Consider the following 16,217-nt stretch of genomic DNA (forward strand, 5'->3'; position numbering starts at 1 on the left):
TTCCCTGGCACAGCTTGAGGGAGGCAGAACAAAAGCAGGAAGAGTCTAATGGATCTACTTTGCTGCTGGCAAAGCCACCTTTAGAGCCCATCTGCTGGATGGAAAACCTGCTCCAGGAGATTACAGCCACCACCCATCCCTGCAGGTGCCAGAGGCGCTCAGGCCTTTTCCTCTGGAGAGCCATGGCCAAGGCAAGGGAATGCCTCTGGAGAAGCCCTGCAGAGCTCACCATCCTCCCCTGCCATGGAGCCAGGGGCAGCAGTGCAGCTGTAAGCCATGGGATGGAGAGAAGTGGACAGGGTCCCACTGCTCTGCAGCACCCGCTGGTGTCCCCAGCAGGCACAAGGGAAGGACACTGGCCCCCAGGGTCCATCAGGCGGGGGGGGCACCTGGACCCTCGGATGCTCAGAGGGCTGGAGCAGCTCCCCTACAAAGAGAGGCTGAGGGAGATGGGCTGGTTCAGCCTGGAGAAGAGAAGGCTGTGGGGGGACCTCATTGCAGCCTCCCAGTCCCTGAAGGGAGCAGAGGAACAGGAGGGGAAGCAGCTTGTTAAAGGGGTAGATAATGGCAGGACAAGGGGGATGGGTTAAAACTAAAGGAGGGAAGGTTTAGATTGGATATTAGGGGGGAGATTTTTACAGAGAGAGTGGCGAGGGGCTGGAACAGGCTGCCCAGAGAGGGGGTGGAGAAGCATCTTTGGCCTGGCTGGGGCTGGCACGCAGTTGGTTTTCCTCCCAGCAGTCTGCACAGTGCTCTGCTTTAGATCTGCGACCCAAACAGTGCTGAGATCACACAGATGCTTTAGCTATTGCTGAGCAGGGCTTGCACAGCATCAAGGCCTTCTCTGTTCTCACTCTGCCCATCCCAGGGAGGTGGCTGGGGCTTGGCAAGGGTGTGGGAGGGGACAAAGCTGACCAAAGGGGTTATTCCATCAACATGACATCCCGCTTGGAGATAAAACTGGGCAGGGCTTTCTTTCCAAGGGGAGCCTGGTTGGGCATCAGTCAGTGGGAGGTGAGAGTTGGTCAGTGACTGCCTTTACACCACTTCTGTTGGGGGTGGGGCTCTGAGGCCCTGGGTTTCCCTTCACTTTTGATGCTCTTTGTATCTTGAGCCCAAAGGTTTCATTACATTGACTCTTCTGTTTCTCTCTCCCAGCCCACTGTGGGGCAATGATTGAATGTCTGGTGGGTGTTTAGAAACAATCTGGGCTCAATCCATCACAGGTGGGTTTGGAAATGTGTGTGAACAAGACAGAATTACTTTGTGATTAGTGTTTACACGGTGATGTGTCTCTGGGAAGGTCTTAGTGGTGGTCGGTTGTGTGTGGTTATTTGGTCACCAGGCGAGAAGCTGCCCTGTGTGTCACCCATTGTGCATATTTCAACCTAAGTGCTGTTGTTACTTCCCCCTCCACTCTCTGTCCCAGTACACTCTTCTGAAGTGAACCCATAACGTTTACCTTTTGTCTTCCCATTCTTCTCCCCATCCCTGTGTACCGTGGATGTCACAGCGGACAGCCTGCCTCTGTACCAGGGGTGTCATAACAGACAGCCTGTCTCTGTACAGGGTGTGTCTAGCCCTGTTTGTCTCTGTACTGGGGTGCTGTATCGGGGGTTTCTTGTATCCCGTGTGTCTGCACAGGCTGTGTGGTAATGGACAGCCTGCCCATGTAACAGGGGTGTTGTAATGGAAAGCTTGTCTCTGTACCGGGTGTGCCTGGCACCCCGTTCCTCTGCACCCAGTGTGTCTGGCACCCCATGCCTCTGTACCGTGGTGCATTAAAGGACAGCCTGCCCTTATAACCAGGGGTATCTTGCACCTGTGACCTCTCCGGTGAACCATCACCAAGACCTGGCTCGACTACAAACTGCCATCGACGAAGATCTGCAAAGACTCGAGCAATCTATGACCCATCTAGAACAATCTGTCTCTTCACTCTCAGAGGTTGTCTTGCAGAACAGACGAGGATTAGACCTCCTGTTCATGCAACAAGGAGGCCTTTGTGCCGCCTTGAAAGAGGAATGCTGATTTATGCTGACCACACTGGATTAGTCAGGGATTCGATGGCTCAACTGAGAGAAAGGTTAGCTCAGAGGAAAAAGGAAAGAGAGGCCCAAGGAGGATGGCTGGGATCATGGTTTAGTTACTCGCCATGGCTAACCACCTTAATATCTACCTTGTTGGGACCAGTTCTGATGATCATAATAGCACTGATTTTCGGACCCTGCGTACTGAACAAGCTCACAGCATTCGTCAAGAGTCATCTAGAGAGGGTTAACATTCTCTTTGTAGAGAACAGACAGATGCTTTAAGAAAGTAACCACTGAGCACTACCTCTACTGTTCTGTAGTTGTCCCTAGTACACCCTGCTGTCTAAGCTACCTCTGACTATCATTCACTCAATGTGCCTTAAGCTATCACTATTATAGGTTATCAGTATTACAACTTACCACTATTATATATTATCACTAACATATTATCACCATTATTATCACTATTATGTATTATCACTATTATATATTGTCACTACTGTAGTCCAACACTGTTATAAGCTGTCACCTCTTTATATATCAGTATTGTGTGTCACTTTTGCACTTTGCACTGTGAGTAGTTTTAGTGAGCACAGGGAGGGGGGAAATGTCGGTAGATGGGGCCTGGCGGTCGGAAGATTTCGGGCTGTACGAAAGGTAGGACCCCCCCTTCTCCTTAGGTAACCAATAGTAGGGAGCCGGTGAGGTAAGCGGACGGAAGTGACATCAGACCCCTGGGGTATAAAGCCCCGCGCCCCTCTCCAATAAACGCCATTTGCCGTCCACCACATTGGTGTCTGTGAGCTGATGGACCGAGCAGCCAGAGTGTGGCGCCGTTGCCGTTCCTGAACCAGGTCGCCACGCCGTGAACGGCGATAGTTTTGGGTACGAGCAAATGTGGGTGACACCCACTTTCCATCTGATGAGGCTCACTCTCATGGAGAAGAGTAAATTACAACTTGCCTCCATTCCTAAGGGAGCTGTGACCAGCAGCTCCCATAAAGAAGGTGCCTATTTGTGCCACCAGAACTGGGGCTAGAGGAATGGAAACTCCAATGGGTTTGTGGCAGCCATAGGTCAGAGCAGCAAGTCCTTCCAGCCCCAGGGCTGCAAAGCAAGGATGAAGGGTCTGGAGTTACTCGACTGACTCCCTTCCATTCACAGGGGGAAAGAGACCCTTCCTTGTCCCTTCCTGTGGGTCGTGTCTCATAGGGAGACAAGGCAAGGTGATTCTCCTGCCCAACTCTAGTTTGGTCAGGAGAAAGGACTCTGCTGGACACAAGGATTTCTGCCAGACAAGGGAGGGAACATTACAAAGGACTTCAGTATCTTTCCAAGTTAGTTCCTTTGAGCTCCAGAGACACCACGAAGGAGTCCAGAGGGGATAGAGTACGTGACAGCTTCACCTGCTCCTCTGGTGGGAGCTGGGCTGGGCTCCTGGGATGGAGGGAGCTCATGGCAACCCAGCAACTCCTGAAAAGAGACAGCTCTGGCCAGGAGCAGCTCCTCTGCCAAGCACACAGGGCTGGGGACACTGCCTGGAGGCACCGAGGGGAGACCTGGGAGGCTGAGAGAGCTGATGGATGCTGAGAGCTCACTGGAGGAGAAATCTCCACAGCATTCTGCCTGGTATGTCTGTGGGTGCAGGGCAATGCAGGTTCTGTTCCTGGAGGGATCTCCTAAAGCTGGGACATGGGGCAGTGTGTGGGGTCTGTCAGGAGGACAGGTTCTCTCTAGGACCAGAAAGTGCTTCCTGGAAGTGATGCCCTTGTGCCCCATCAGAGGGACAGGGCAGGACAGCTGTCTTCTCCTGGGCATGGTTGATGGGTGCCCAGGGCTGTCCTTGAGAGCAGGGTCCTTGTGACCCGGGGTCTGTGTGCTGGGCAGGGACTCTGTTGCTGCCAGGGTCAGCACTCAGCCAGCCTTGTGGGCTTTCCACAGGGATAGAGAAGGACCTGTGCATTGAAGAAGAGACCAAGGGAAGAGCAGTGTGAGGTCATTCTGCAGTAAGACAGTGCTGCCTGGGTCAGGTTTGTTCCCAGCTCCAGCAGATCCTTGAGAAATTTCAAAGGGAATTTGAAGAACAACATCAAGGAAGCATTTTCCTGCCAGGCAGAGTCTTTGCTTTGACTTTTCCTCTCCTGTGGGCTGTGCTGACTGTGGTATATCAGAACTAATTTCTCCCCTCAAGAATGTCCACATCAGAGCATTTCCTGAGCCCTGCACACACAGGTTCACAGGGCAGAGCCCTGATTGCAGGAGGGGTCTGCAGAGCATAGCTGAGCACAGGGCAGGTGGGATGATGTCTGTGAGCACAGAGCAGGAGGTGACATGGGCAAAGAGAAGCAGCTGCAGCAACAGCTCCAGGTATCAGAGACATTTTCAGGGAAGGAGAAAGAAGGAACTGCTTCCAGAAATGCCCTGGCAAGGGAGGATTTGGGAACTCCCTCATATCGCCTGCAGCGCAGACACTGATATTCTACAGAACTCAGGCAGGAATGAGTTTCTAGAGAGGCAACAGCTGACCAGGGAGTCCCAGCAGTGGCACGTTCAAGGCAGCACAAAGCAGACCTGCCAAAAATGTCCTGAAAAAAGTCCTCCTTAATACAGAGAGTCAATGTGAATTGGAAGAGGTTGTCCTCATAGAAGTGTTCCCTAACCTTTCGTTGCATTTTCCAACTCTCACAGCTCTCCCCACTTGATGGCTGCAGATGTCCAACAGCAGCAGCTCCATCAGCCAGTTCCTCCTCCTGCCCTTTGCAGACACACGGGAGCTGCAGCTCCTGCACTTCTGCCTCTTCCTGGGCATCTACCTGGCTGCTCTCCTGGGCAATGGCCTCATCATCATCACCATAGCCTGTGACCACCACCTCCACACCCCCATGTACTTCTTCCTCCTCAATCTCTCTCTTCTTGACCTTGGCTGCATCTCCACCACTGTTCCCAAATCCATGTCCAATTCCTTGTGGGACACCAGGGCCATTTCCTTCTTGGGATGTGTGACTCAAATCTTTTTCTTTACATTTTTGTTCTCAACAGAGTACTTTGTTCTCACCATCATGGCCTATGACCGCTACGTTGCCATCTGCCACCCCCTGCACTACGGGACCCTCCTGGGCAGCAGAGCTTGTGTCCACATGGCAGCAGCTGCCTGGGGCAGTGGGTTTCTCTATTCTCTTCTGCACACAGCCAATACATTTTCAGTGCCCCTCTGCCATGGCAATGCTGTTTCCCAGTTCTTCTGTGAAATCCCCCAGATCCTCAAGCTCTCCTGCTCAGATGCCTACCTCAGGGAAACTGGAGTCCTTGTGGTCAGTGCCTTTTTGTATTTTGGTTGTTTTGTGTTCATTGTGGTGTCCTATGTGCAGATCTTCAGGGCTGTGCTGAGGATCCCCTCGCAGCAGGGACGGCACAAAGCCTTTTCCACCTGCCTCCCTCACCTGGCTGTGGTGTCCCTGTTTCTCAGCACTTCCTTCTTTGCCTACCTGAAGTCCCCCTCCATCTCCTCCTTATTTCTGGACCTGTTAGTGGCATTCCTTTACTGTGTGTTTCCACCAGCAGTGAACCCCCTCATCTACAGCATGAGGAACCAGGAGCTCAAGGATGCCATGTGGAAACTGGTGACTGGATGCTTCTAAGCAGCAATAAACTGCTCATCTTCTTCTGCTTATCGCTGGTCATGTAACTCATATTAGGACCAGTCTGTATTTAGTAGGGACTTTTCGTTTCTGTGGGCTTTTTCCATCTGTTTTGTCTCTGATGTAATAACACCTTCATCCCATTCCTCATGCAGTGTCTCCAGGTCTTGTTTGACTCAGACATGGCAGCAGGAGAAACACTCCCCTTCCCCTGTACCTGCATCACCACCAGTCTGCCTCTTTCATCTCCATTGTCATTCAGGTGTTTCCACCCATACTGATGTTATGGCGATGCCTAAGGACATCTTTTCAGCAGTCTTGCTGGTTTTATGCACTTCACTTTGCTCACAGCTTTTCACCTCTGCTTGTTCATCGCTCAGATGCCGTTCAGCTCTCTCGTACCTGCTTTGAGCTTCAGAGAGCTGGAAAACATCCCATCTTTCAGTAGTCTAATGAACTGTTCTGTGAGAAGGTCAGTGTGTTGAAAAGTGACCTTTCTATGGATCTGATTGAAACTGTTCTGGGAGAGAATCTGCTCTGAAAGCTGACCCCCTGCACACGCTGCTTGGCCGTAGCAGCAGCTGAGGAGAGAGATTTCATGGGTATTAAACTGTGTCATGTTGAACTGCTGTTTGTTGTCAGAGAAATCTGTCTGTGCCTGTGAGCACAGATGATGGGAGGAAAAGTGCTGGGAGTCCCAGGAGGCCAGTGAGGGAACTGCTGGGCTTGGGGAAGAGTAAGATTCTTTATGCAGGGCTGGATCTGAAAATACTGCTTTTCCTGCCCGTCCAGATCTCCTTAGGAGACTGACACCCATTGCGTAATGTGGCTGTCACTGCTTCTATCAACTGAGCCATGACAGGAAATAGTCATGAAGAGAAAATATCCTCCATTGTAATATTGCTTTGAACTGTTCATCATTAAATACCTAACTGAAATCCAATTATTTGTAGAAGTCTGGATTTTATTAATGAAATTGACTTGAACAGATATGCTTTTTAAGGCTTTCTGTATTTCCATGAGCCCCTATTGTATATTTGCTTCTGAGTCCACAGAACTCAGATACCAAGATGAGAGTGAAGAAACCTCTTAAAATGTCAGTCAGACCTAATGCCCAAAGTACCTTGAAGCGTTCATGGGCCCTACTGGGAGCCATTACTGACAAAAACTCCCCATGAACATCTTACACCTCACAACTGGAGGCCATGAGGACAAACCCAGGCAAAGCACAGGCAGCTCTGATGCTGAGGACACCCTGGCTTGGTCTGATGAAGCAGAAATGCCAAGTGCTGAGCCCCAGCCCCTGAGCAGGGAGATCCTGACCCCCAACTGTGTCTCAGGGCTCTTACATGGGATGTGGGGAGTGTGATACCAAGGGTAGGACAGGGATGTGACACATGGATGCCTCCCTACGTTGAGTTCAAGGAAGCAATGATGTTCCATGGCCACGAGGACAATGTGTCTTCACTGAGGCCTCTGCAGGGACATCAGCCACAGCCAAGGGCTGTGATCTCATTTCTATCAGGCCCTTTCAGCCTGGCCAGCACCCTTGGCCATCTGCACCACAGCCCATCTCACACTGCCCCACACCTGTGCCAGTTTCCCTGCAGGCTGCAGGCACCCAACGCCTTTCCCCACCTTGTTCTCACCTCATGATGTCCCCGCCTGTACTGCTGTCTCCCCCTCCTCGCCAGCTGTTCCCAGAAAAACAAAGCCACCAGCCCATCCACACTTCCACCAAGTAACTCCAAGCACCACAGCACTACCCTCAGAATGGCATTTCTCCATGCTCATAACCCATCTGCACCTCTAGTTTTAATTGTCATTCATTTGAAAAGGAAATTTCAAGCTCTCTGGAGCTACCCCTATACTCTCCTCAGATTCCCCTTCCCCAGGCTAAAGAAGCCCAGATCTCCCAGCCTCTCCACACAAGACCCCTAACCCTGTCTTAGCAGAATTTCTTTCAACCTTATGACTGTTCCTCCACACTCGTGCTTACTGGGGACCTCCCACTGCTGGACTCTCTGCTGGTGTCCACAGCAGTGCTGAGTCAAACTGACAGTGAGTGCCTTTGCCTGGGTGGCCGTACTGCTCCCAGTGCTGCCCAATGTGCTCATGGCCAGGTTCCTGTGTAGCAGCCCTGGCTGCTGTGGCATCCCTCAGAACGCCCAAAGCCTCCTCCTTGACACTGCTGCTCCACCAGTCATGTCTGAATTCCCTTGATGTGCAGGTGTTGAGGTTTAATCCTGCTCACTGATGATGTCATCGTGCATGGGAGATTCTTTTGGGCAGTTGGCAGCAGCTGCCCTGGCAGTCCTTCCTCACAACAACCAGTGCTCCCTGAGCTTACTTTCTGGTGGAACAGCAAGTGAATCAGGAAGGGCCTTGATGCTGGGCAAGCACTGGGCACCAATGAATAAATTATCATGTGTCACCAGTGCTGGATTGGTCACAAAACAGTACGATGTGTTGGTTCTACCCCTGTTGTGGTTATCCCCTGATGCAGAACATCACAAGATCAGAAGGGGCAGATCAGCTCTGGTTGGAAAAGTTCTTGAGGTTTCTCTCTGTAAAACCACGGAGGGTTTTGCCAGGGTCTGCTGGAAGTGAAGCTCCGATGTGTCAGTGGTTAATGTGTGAGTGTAGAAGCCTCAGCTGACTTGTGGTGCCTCAGCAAGAGGCATTAAAGGACATGATAGAAAATAAATAAAAAGAGGAGAGAGTGCTGTAAATGCTTGTGGTGGTTCAGCCCCAAACAGTGTCTCAGCACCACACACCACAGGCTCACTCCCAGAGGAGAAAGAGACAGAGCCTCTGTTGGTTGGGATAAGGAGAGTTCACTGAAAAAAGCACCATGAAACTAGAACAATAAACAGCCCATGACACTCATACCCGGTGAGAACACAGAGTACCTTACCCACCTGAGGATTACAGAGTGCTGCAGGACAGGAGGACCAACCCAACACCCCAGCTGCACTCAGACTGCCCTGGAGGCACCCAGGAGTGGTGCCCAAACCAGCTCCTTTATGGAGAAGTGCTGTCAGGTGGTGTGGAAAACAGCCAGGGCTAACTCAGCGTTCCCAAGCAGCCAGCACAGGTGAGATAACTGTGGCCTGACCAGAACCAGGACATTATCCACCCCTTTTTGCACACCGTCTACATCATGGCCAGATGGGTTTGCCTCTGCACTCCCAGTTGCTTTGTTTCCATTGCTGCAACCACCCCCACAGGGCACCCCCACAGGAGTTGGCCAGACACCTCAGCCACTGTTGGTGCTTCTTCCTTTCCCCAATCTATTACTGCCAGGCAGTTGGCGTATGATGCTGGTGCACTCCACACAGACTTACACAACGTGGGTGAAGAACATTGGACTTCGTCAGGATTGGTGGGTAGCTGCAGATCATCAGGATCATAGGAATTCATCTCTCACGTGGCTGATCCCCTCAAACACAGCACACTCTGCTCTGTGGTCATGCACTTGCCTGGCCAACACATGACATCTTCACTGAACGGGGACCTTTCCCCCACACTGGACAGAAGTGGCCTCCAGAGGCTGAGGGCTTGAGACTTCTTTCCAATCACCTTGTCAATGGCTCCTTCTCTGGACAGGGATCCCAGCTCCTTGGCCTCCCTGCCTTCTAATTCCAGGCTGTGTTCCCCATTGTCCCAGCATCAGAGTAGCCAGAGGATGATGTGCTCCCCTGGAAGGCAGCTGAAATCTTTTCTCATTTCTCCCAGCTCACTCATGTACAAGGATCAGGTTATAATGCTCACTCCCGGAGGAGAAACAGACAGACCCTCTTTGGGTTTGGAGGAAGACAATTTACTGACAAAATCACTGTGAAAAAATGATAACAGCACATCACAAACTACACTCACATCCAGTGATAACAGAGAGTACTTTACTGACCAAAGGATCACAAGGTGCTGCACAATGCAAGGACAAACCAAACACCCCAGCCACACTCAGACTAACCTTAAGGAAACCATGAGTGCCCCTCCCCAGCCAGCCCCTTTTATGGGGGAGAGATGTCAGGTGGTGTGGAAAACAGCCTGGACACACTCAGCTCAGCTGTGCTAACTCAGGTCACCTCTGCTAATTTAGCTCACCTCTGCTGGCTGCTTGGGGAGGTGAACTCTTGCCTGGCCAGAAACAGGACAGCTGTGCATTTAATCTCCCCTGTCTGTCACATATTTCTACCTGTCCAAAGTCAATTGACCATGTCTGAAATCATAGTTCCAACAATGGATCTGCACACCAGCGCTTCTGGTTGCTCTCTAGATATCCCTTCCTCTTTCCCTTGGACCATTCAGACACCTCTCAACCATCCAGCTGCTGCTCTGAGTTTCAGGGAGTTAAACCCTTGCCTTTCTGGCAGTTGTCTGACTCATTCTGTCTTTAGCCAGCTCTTGACTGTGGTGATGTCACAGTCTCCTTCCTCACTAGAACATCTCTCACAGGGTTAAGCTTTGTGGCAGGTGAACCTCACTGGTGGCAGATTGCACTTGGCACAGAGTGAGGAGTGTTTGATTTAATGGTGAATCTTGTCAGGTTTCTCCTGTTGTTGGGAAAATAACTCCCTGTGTGCTGCCTGTGTGCAGCCAGTTCTCTAAGGAAAGCAGGGGAGCTGGTACAGAGGGGCTGTAATGCCCCACTGTGGAGTGCAGAGAGAGACCTGATGTAAGGACAAGGGATGCAAGTCCCAGTTGGCTGGTGAGAGTCATGGTGGGCTTGTGGAGATGTGCACCAAGGTTGTCCCCACTGCCTCAAGGGACCCTTTTTCAGAGCAGTCCAGACCTCCTTAGGAGGCACCCTGGATCAATCTCAGTCAGAGGATGTCACCTCTCCTCTACAGTGAAAATAATAACCTACACCCTGAAAAAGAAATCAATTTTACTCTGAGCTCCCTTTGAAACAGCTTCAATGATCTGTACATCTCTTGAAGACCTGAAGATCTTTACATGATGAGATATAGCTCGTTAGTGCTTTCTTTTTCTTACAATGAGCCCTGGGGTGCATTTGGTGGTGAGTCCTTGAAGCTCAGGTACTGAGAGGAAATTACACAAAAAACTCCATGTCAAAAGCAGAAGCCAAAGTACCTGAAGTATTAATGAGTCCCACTGAGAGCCATTGCTGGCTGAGCCTCCCCAGGGACTCGTTAGCACAGGTAATTGGAGGCCATGTTGGCTGGTAGGCAAAGGCAATGTACAAGCAGCTGAGATACTGAGCAAGCACTGGGTCAGTTTGATGAAGCAGAAAGGCCAAGCCCTTACCCCCAACCCAGGGAAGACAGGTCCTGCCCCTCAGGCATTGCTCAGGCTCTTCCTGGGGCAGCGTGGGGTGTGTAATGCTGAGGGAAGTACAACAGGATGAGAGTTTCTCCTCATTGTTGGTCCAAAGCCCAGCTAGAAATTCATCTGTCCTCCATTTAAATAAAAGAAAGAGCAGGGAGACCCTCCATCCCCTATCAGATTCAGGAGGAAACATTGTGGAAAGATGAGGACAAGGCTGAGGTTCTTAATGAAATCTTTGCCACTGACTTTGGCAATAGGAGCAGTTGCACAGAGAGAATCCAATTCCCTGAGCTAGGAGACAGGGACAGGGAGCAGAATGAGCCCACCTCAATCCAGGAGGAGATGGTCCTGCTGCACCACAGAGATGTGCACAGATCTGTGGGGCTGAATGGGATGCAGCCAAGGGTGCTGAAAGAGCTGGCAAGGGGGGTTCACCAAACCACTTTCCATCAGTCCTGGCTGACTGGATCAGTCAATGTAACCCCCTGTATAAGAACGGACAGAAGGATGATCAGGGAAATTACAGGCCTGATGGTTTGACTCCAGTCCCAGAGAAGCTGATGGAGCAGAACATCCTGAGCAGCATTAGCCAGTTCATGAAGAACCCCCAGGTGATCTGGTCCAGTCAACTTGGGTTCATAAGGGCAGGTCCTGTTTGACCCACTGAATCTCTCTCTATGACAGAGTGACGTGCTTCTTGGACAAGGGAAGGGCTCTGCATGTTGTCTACCTTGACTTTAGCAAGGCCTTGGACATATTTTTCCAGAACTTTCTCTTAGAGAAGCTCGCTGCTTGTGGCTGGAAACTGTGGTGGTTCAGCCCCAAACAATGGCTGAGTCCCACATGCTGCTCGCTCACTCCCAGAGGAGAAACAGACAGAGCCTCTGTGGGCTGGGATAAGGACAGTTTACTTACAGAAGCACTATAAAAGGGGAACAATAACAGCTCAAATTGCACTCATACCCAGTGATAGCAGAGATAGAACCTTACAAACCCAACAATAACAGAGTGCTCTGCCATGCCATGACCAGCCCTCCCCAACCAGCCCCTTTGATGGGGAAGTGATGTCAGGTGGTATGGAAAACAGCCCAGGTGAACTCAGCTCAGCTTTGCAGCCTGCTTGGGGAGATGAGCTCTGGCCTGTCCAGTAGAAGGACATTATCCACCCCTGTTTCCACACCATCTAAATCATGCCCAGATCTTACATTTTCACAGTACTGGGGAGGTTCATAACAGTATTTATTATTTAGACTATCTGCCATGGACCACCATCCAGGAAATAGTATAGAGAAATATGTAATATTTGGCCTTTTTTCTCCTTTGGCATTTTCTAAAGCCAACTGGATGGCTTTCACCTCTGCAAACTGGCTGGATTTGCCTTCTCCATAGGCAGCTTCTGCAATTTGTGTAGGACTCCATACAGCAGCCTTCCACCTCTGATGTTTACCAGCAATGCCAGAGGACCCATCGGTGAACAGGGCATATTTTTTCTCATTTTCTGGACGTTCACTACACACTATGCACTATTCAGCACATCACCTGCTTCTCTGGTGATATTCCAAAATCTTTGCCCTCTGGCCAGTCTGTGATCACTTGCAGGATTTCTGTGCAATTGGGGTTTCCTATTCCAGCCCACTGTGTGATAAATGTGACCCACTTGCTCCACATAGCATGAGTGGCATGGTGTGTAGGAGGGGCCTTCCCTTTGAACATCCCGACCAGCACCAGCAGTCGGGGTGCCAGGAGGAGCTGGGCTTCAGTTCCAATCGCTTCTGAAGTGGCTCGAACCCCTTCATAGGCGGCCAGTATTTCCTTTTCTGTTAGAGTGTCTGAATCCTCTGTAACCCTGACTCCAAAACCAGAGAGACTGACCTTAAGCCTCCCCTGGTGCTTTCTGACAGAGTCTCCAGGTAGGGTCATTCTCCCAGGCTGTCCTGTAGAACACATTTTTTACATCTGGCACAGTCTGGACTGGCCCAAGGGCTACTACACAGACTATCTCCTGTTTGATCTCTTCAAAGGCTTCTCACTGCTCAGGGACCCATTGGAAATTGTTCTCTTACCAGGTTACACGGTAGAAAGGGCTGACAATGAGACTGTGGTTTGGGATATGCATTCTCCAGAAACCCACAGTGCCTAGGAAAGCTTGTGTCTCCTTTTTGTGGGTGGGTGGAGACATAGCTGCTATTATATTGATAACATCCAATGGGATCTGATGACACCCATCCTGCTATTTTATTCCTAAAAAGTGGATTCCTTAAGGAGGTCCCTTGCCCTTACTCTGTCTGATGGCAAAACCAGCTTTAACAGAATTCAGATTATTTTCTTCTCTTTCTCAAAAAATTCCTCAGGTGTGCTGTCCCATGCCATGACATCATCAATATACTGTAGGTGCTCTGGGGCTTCGCCCTGCTCTAATGCAGACTGGATCAGTCCGTGGCAGATGGTGGGGCTGTGTTTCCAGCCCTGGGGCAGTCAATCCCAGGTGTACTGGATTCTCTTCCAACTGAAAGCAAACTGTGGCCTGGATTCTGCTGCCAAAGGAGTCAAGAAAACCACATTTACAATGTCAATTGTAGTGTAGCACTTGGCTGCTTTTGACTCCAGTTCATACTGGAGTTCCAGCAGGTCTGGCACTGCAGCACTCAGAGGGAGCACTCAGGGCACGATAGTCCAGCATCAGCCTCCACTCTGCACTGGGCTTCCCCACTGGCCAGATTGCACTGTTGAAGGGTGAGCGGGTTCTACCAATCACTCCCTGACTCTCCAGTTGATGATCAGTTTCTGAATGGGAATCAGGGAGTCTCTGTTGGGTGTGGTATTGTTGCCTGTCCACCATCATGGTAGCAATTGGTACTCGCTGTTCTTCAACCTTTAGCAGCCTCACAACAGCAGGGTCTTCTGACAGCCCAGGCAGAAGAGACACTTATTCAATTTCTTCTGTCCTTGAGGCTGCTATTCCAAAAGCCCCCTGGTACCCTTTTGGGTCTTCAAAGTGCCCTCTCTGCAGGAAGTCTATGCACAGTATGGACAGAGCTGCAAATCATCAGGACCACACTAAATCATCTCTCACATGGCTAATCCCCTCAGATAATGGATATCCTGCTCCATGGTTGTCCACTTGTCTGGCTAATAGACAGCATCTTCAATGAACTGGTACCTTGCCCTTACACTTGATCAAAGTCACCTCCAGAGGCTGAGGGCTTGAGCCTTCCTTCCAATTGCCTTGTTACTGCCTCCTTCTCTGGACAGGGATCCCAGCTGCTTGGCCTCCCTGCCTTCTCCCTGCTGCCTGCCCCATTGTCCCAGCTTCGGAGTAGCCAGGTGATGATGTGCTCCCCTGGAAGGTGGCTGAAGGCTTATCTTTCAGCTCAAGGACAAGGATTGGGTTATAACCTCTGGTATTGCCTCTTCAGGGCCTTGCAATGGTCCCATTTCATCATCATCTTTCACAATGAGGAGTGATTTCTCCATGTATTTCTTCTTCTGGATAGAGGTGACTGACAGGCGTACTGGTTGGCTGTCTGGATCAGCTCTGGGGTTGGCCTCTGAGGTTTGAGCACCCATGGTGCTTCTTGGTGAGACTGGAGGAACTGCACTCTCTGAGTCATGGGTAGCTCCAGTGCCTGTTGTAAGGGTTCTTTCTGGCTCAGCTGTGGTGTTGGTTTCTGAGGCCTGGGCAGCCACAGTGCCTCTGGATCTGTTTTTCTTGTCTAGGTATTTTTTAATGCCCTCCCACACCCCATGCCACCCCGACCCTTCAGCCCAGGAAAGACCTCTTGGCAATATTCTTGGAGCAGTTTTTGGTTACACGTAGGTCCAGACAGACATTCAGGACAGAGAGCAAGACACATATGCTGGTCTGAACATCCCAGGATAGTCAACATTCTCAACAGATGCTGTAAAAAGCCTAAAGGGAAAAGGGGAGGAGAAAGCACCCCTGACCTCATCCTCTACCATTATCAAAACCTTCAGGCCCCACCTTGTGATTTAAAAAGGCGTGTGGTGGTTCAGCTCCAACCAGTGGCCTAAGTACAGTTTACTGACAAAATCACAATGAAAGGAGGACAAAAACAGCCCACAGTGAATTTCACTTATACCCAGTTATGACCCAATAACTGCACAACATTATGACCAATCCGATGACTTGGATGCAGTTGCACTGCCCTGGAGGCACCAGGAGTGCCCCTCCCCAACAAGCCCTTTTTATAGGGGAGTGATGTCAAGTGGTGTGAAAAACAGCCTGGGCTAACTCAGCTCTCCTGTGCTGCCTGCCTGGGGAAGTTAATACTGCCCTGGCAAGATGCAGGACAGATGGGATGTGATTGGGATGGGGATGGGATTGGGATGATGTAGTCAAGGCACCCATCGATCATGAGGCGTGTCAGTTTGCCAGGGTTGTTTGCCTGTGCAGCTGTAAAGTCACAGGCTGTAAGAGGTTATAACTGCCCTATGACCTGCCCAAATTCTTCCACAAACCCTGCCAGCCAGGGACTGGCTGCTGAGGGAGGGGAAAATGTTGGAGAGACTATAACAGTGATGATTAAACTGTTGCCCAGAGGAGCAGCCAGGAAGATGCCCAGGAAGAGACAGAATTTCAGAAGCTGCAGCTCCTGTGTGTTTGTAAAGGCCAGGAGGAGGAAGCAGCTGATTGACCTGCTGTTGAACATGTGGTGCCTCTGGGTATGGATGGTCCTAACTGTGACCATCTGCTGTCATAGAATTTTGCCAATGGAATTCCCCACCAAGCTCAAAACTGCTGCTCCCAGGCACTGTCCTCTTTCAGCATTGTTCTATGGAACCTTGAACCCACTCATGTCTCTTGGACCATCTCTGGCCCTTCAGGTGACATTAGGGGTTGGTGTCTGAGCAACTGTCTCCTGGCCTCCACCCTCAGTAATTCCCATGGGCACCGGGACCAGCAGCTCCCAGGCAGCAGGTGCCTGTTTTGTGCCCACTGGAATTGGGGAAAGAGGAATCCCAGCTCTGGTGGCTTTGAGACAATCACAGTCAACAGCTGTGTCTCTTATCAGCCCCAGGGCTGCAAAGAAAGGATGAGGTGCCTGGAGGGTGCAGCCATACTCCTTAACCTCCACAGGGGAAAACAGTCCCCTCGCTGTCCCTGCCTGGGGGTCCTGTCTCATGGGGAGACAAGGAAAGGTGATCCTCCTGCCCAGCTCTGGTTGGATCAGGAGAAAGGACTCTGCTGGACTGGAGGATTTATCACCAGAAGAGGGTGGGACCATCAGTG

General features: G+C 50.8%; 1 protein-coding gene across 1 annotated transcript; it reads left to right on the plus strand.

Moving 5' to 3' along the window:
• Positions 1 to 4,744: 4,744 nt before the first annotated feature.
• On the plus strand, positions 4,745 to 5,671 carry LOC311203133 (olfactory receptor 14A16-like; the record flags this gene model as incomplete). Its single annotated transcript, XM_084277767.1, has 1 exon — positions 4,745 to 5,671. The coding sequence occupies one exon, from the start codon at positions 4,745 to 4,747 to the stop codon at positions 5,669 to 5,671; it is 927 nt and encodes a 308-aa protein (XP_084133893.1).
• Between the last annotated feature and the right edge of the window lie 10,546 nt (positions 5,672 to 16,217).

Source organism: Gallinula chloropus (genome assembly GCF_964237585.1).
Source record: "Gallinula chloropus genome assembly, chromosome: 35".
Taxonomy (NCBI): Eukaryota; Metazoa; Chordata; class Aves; order Gruiformes; family Rallidae; genus Gallinula; species Gallinula chloropus.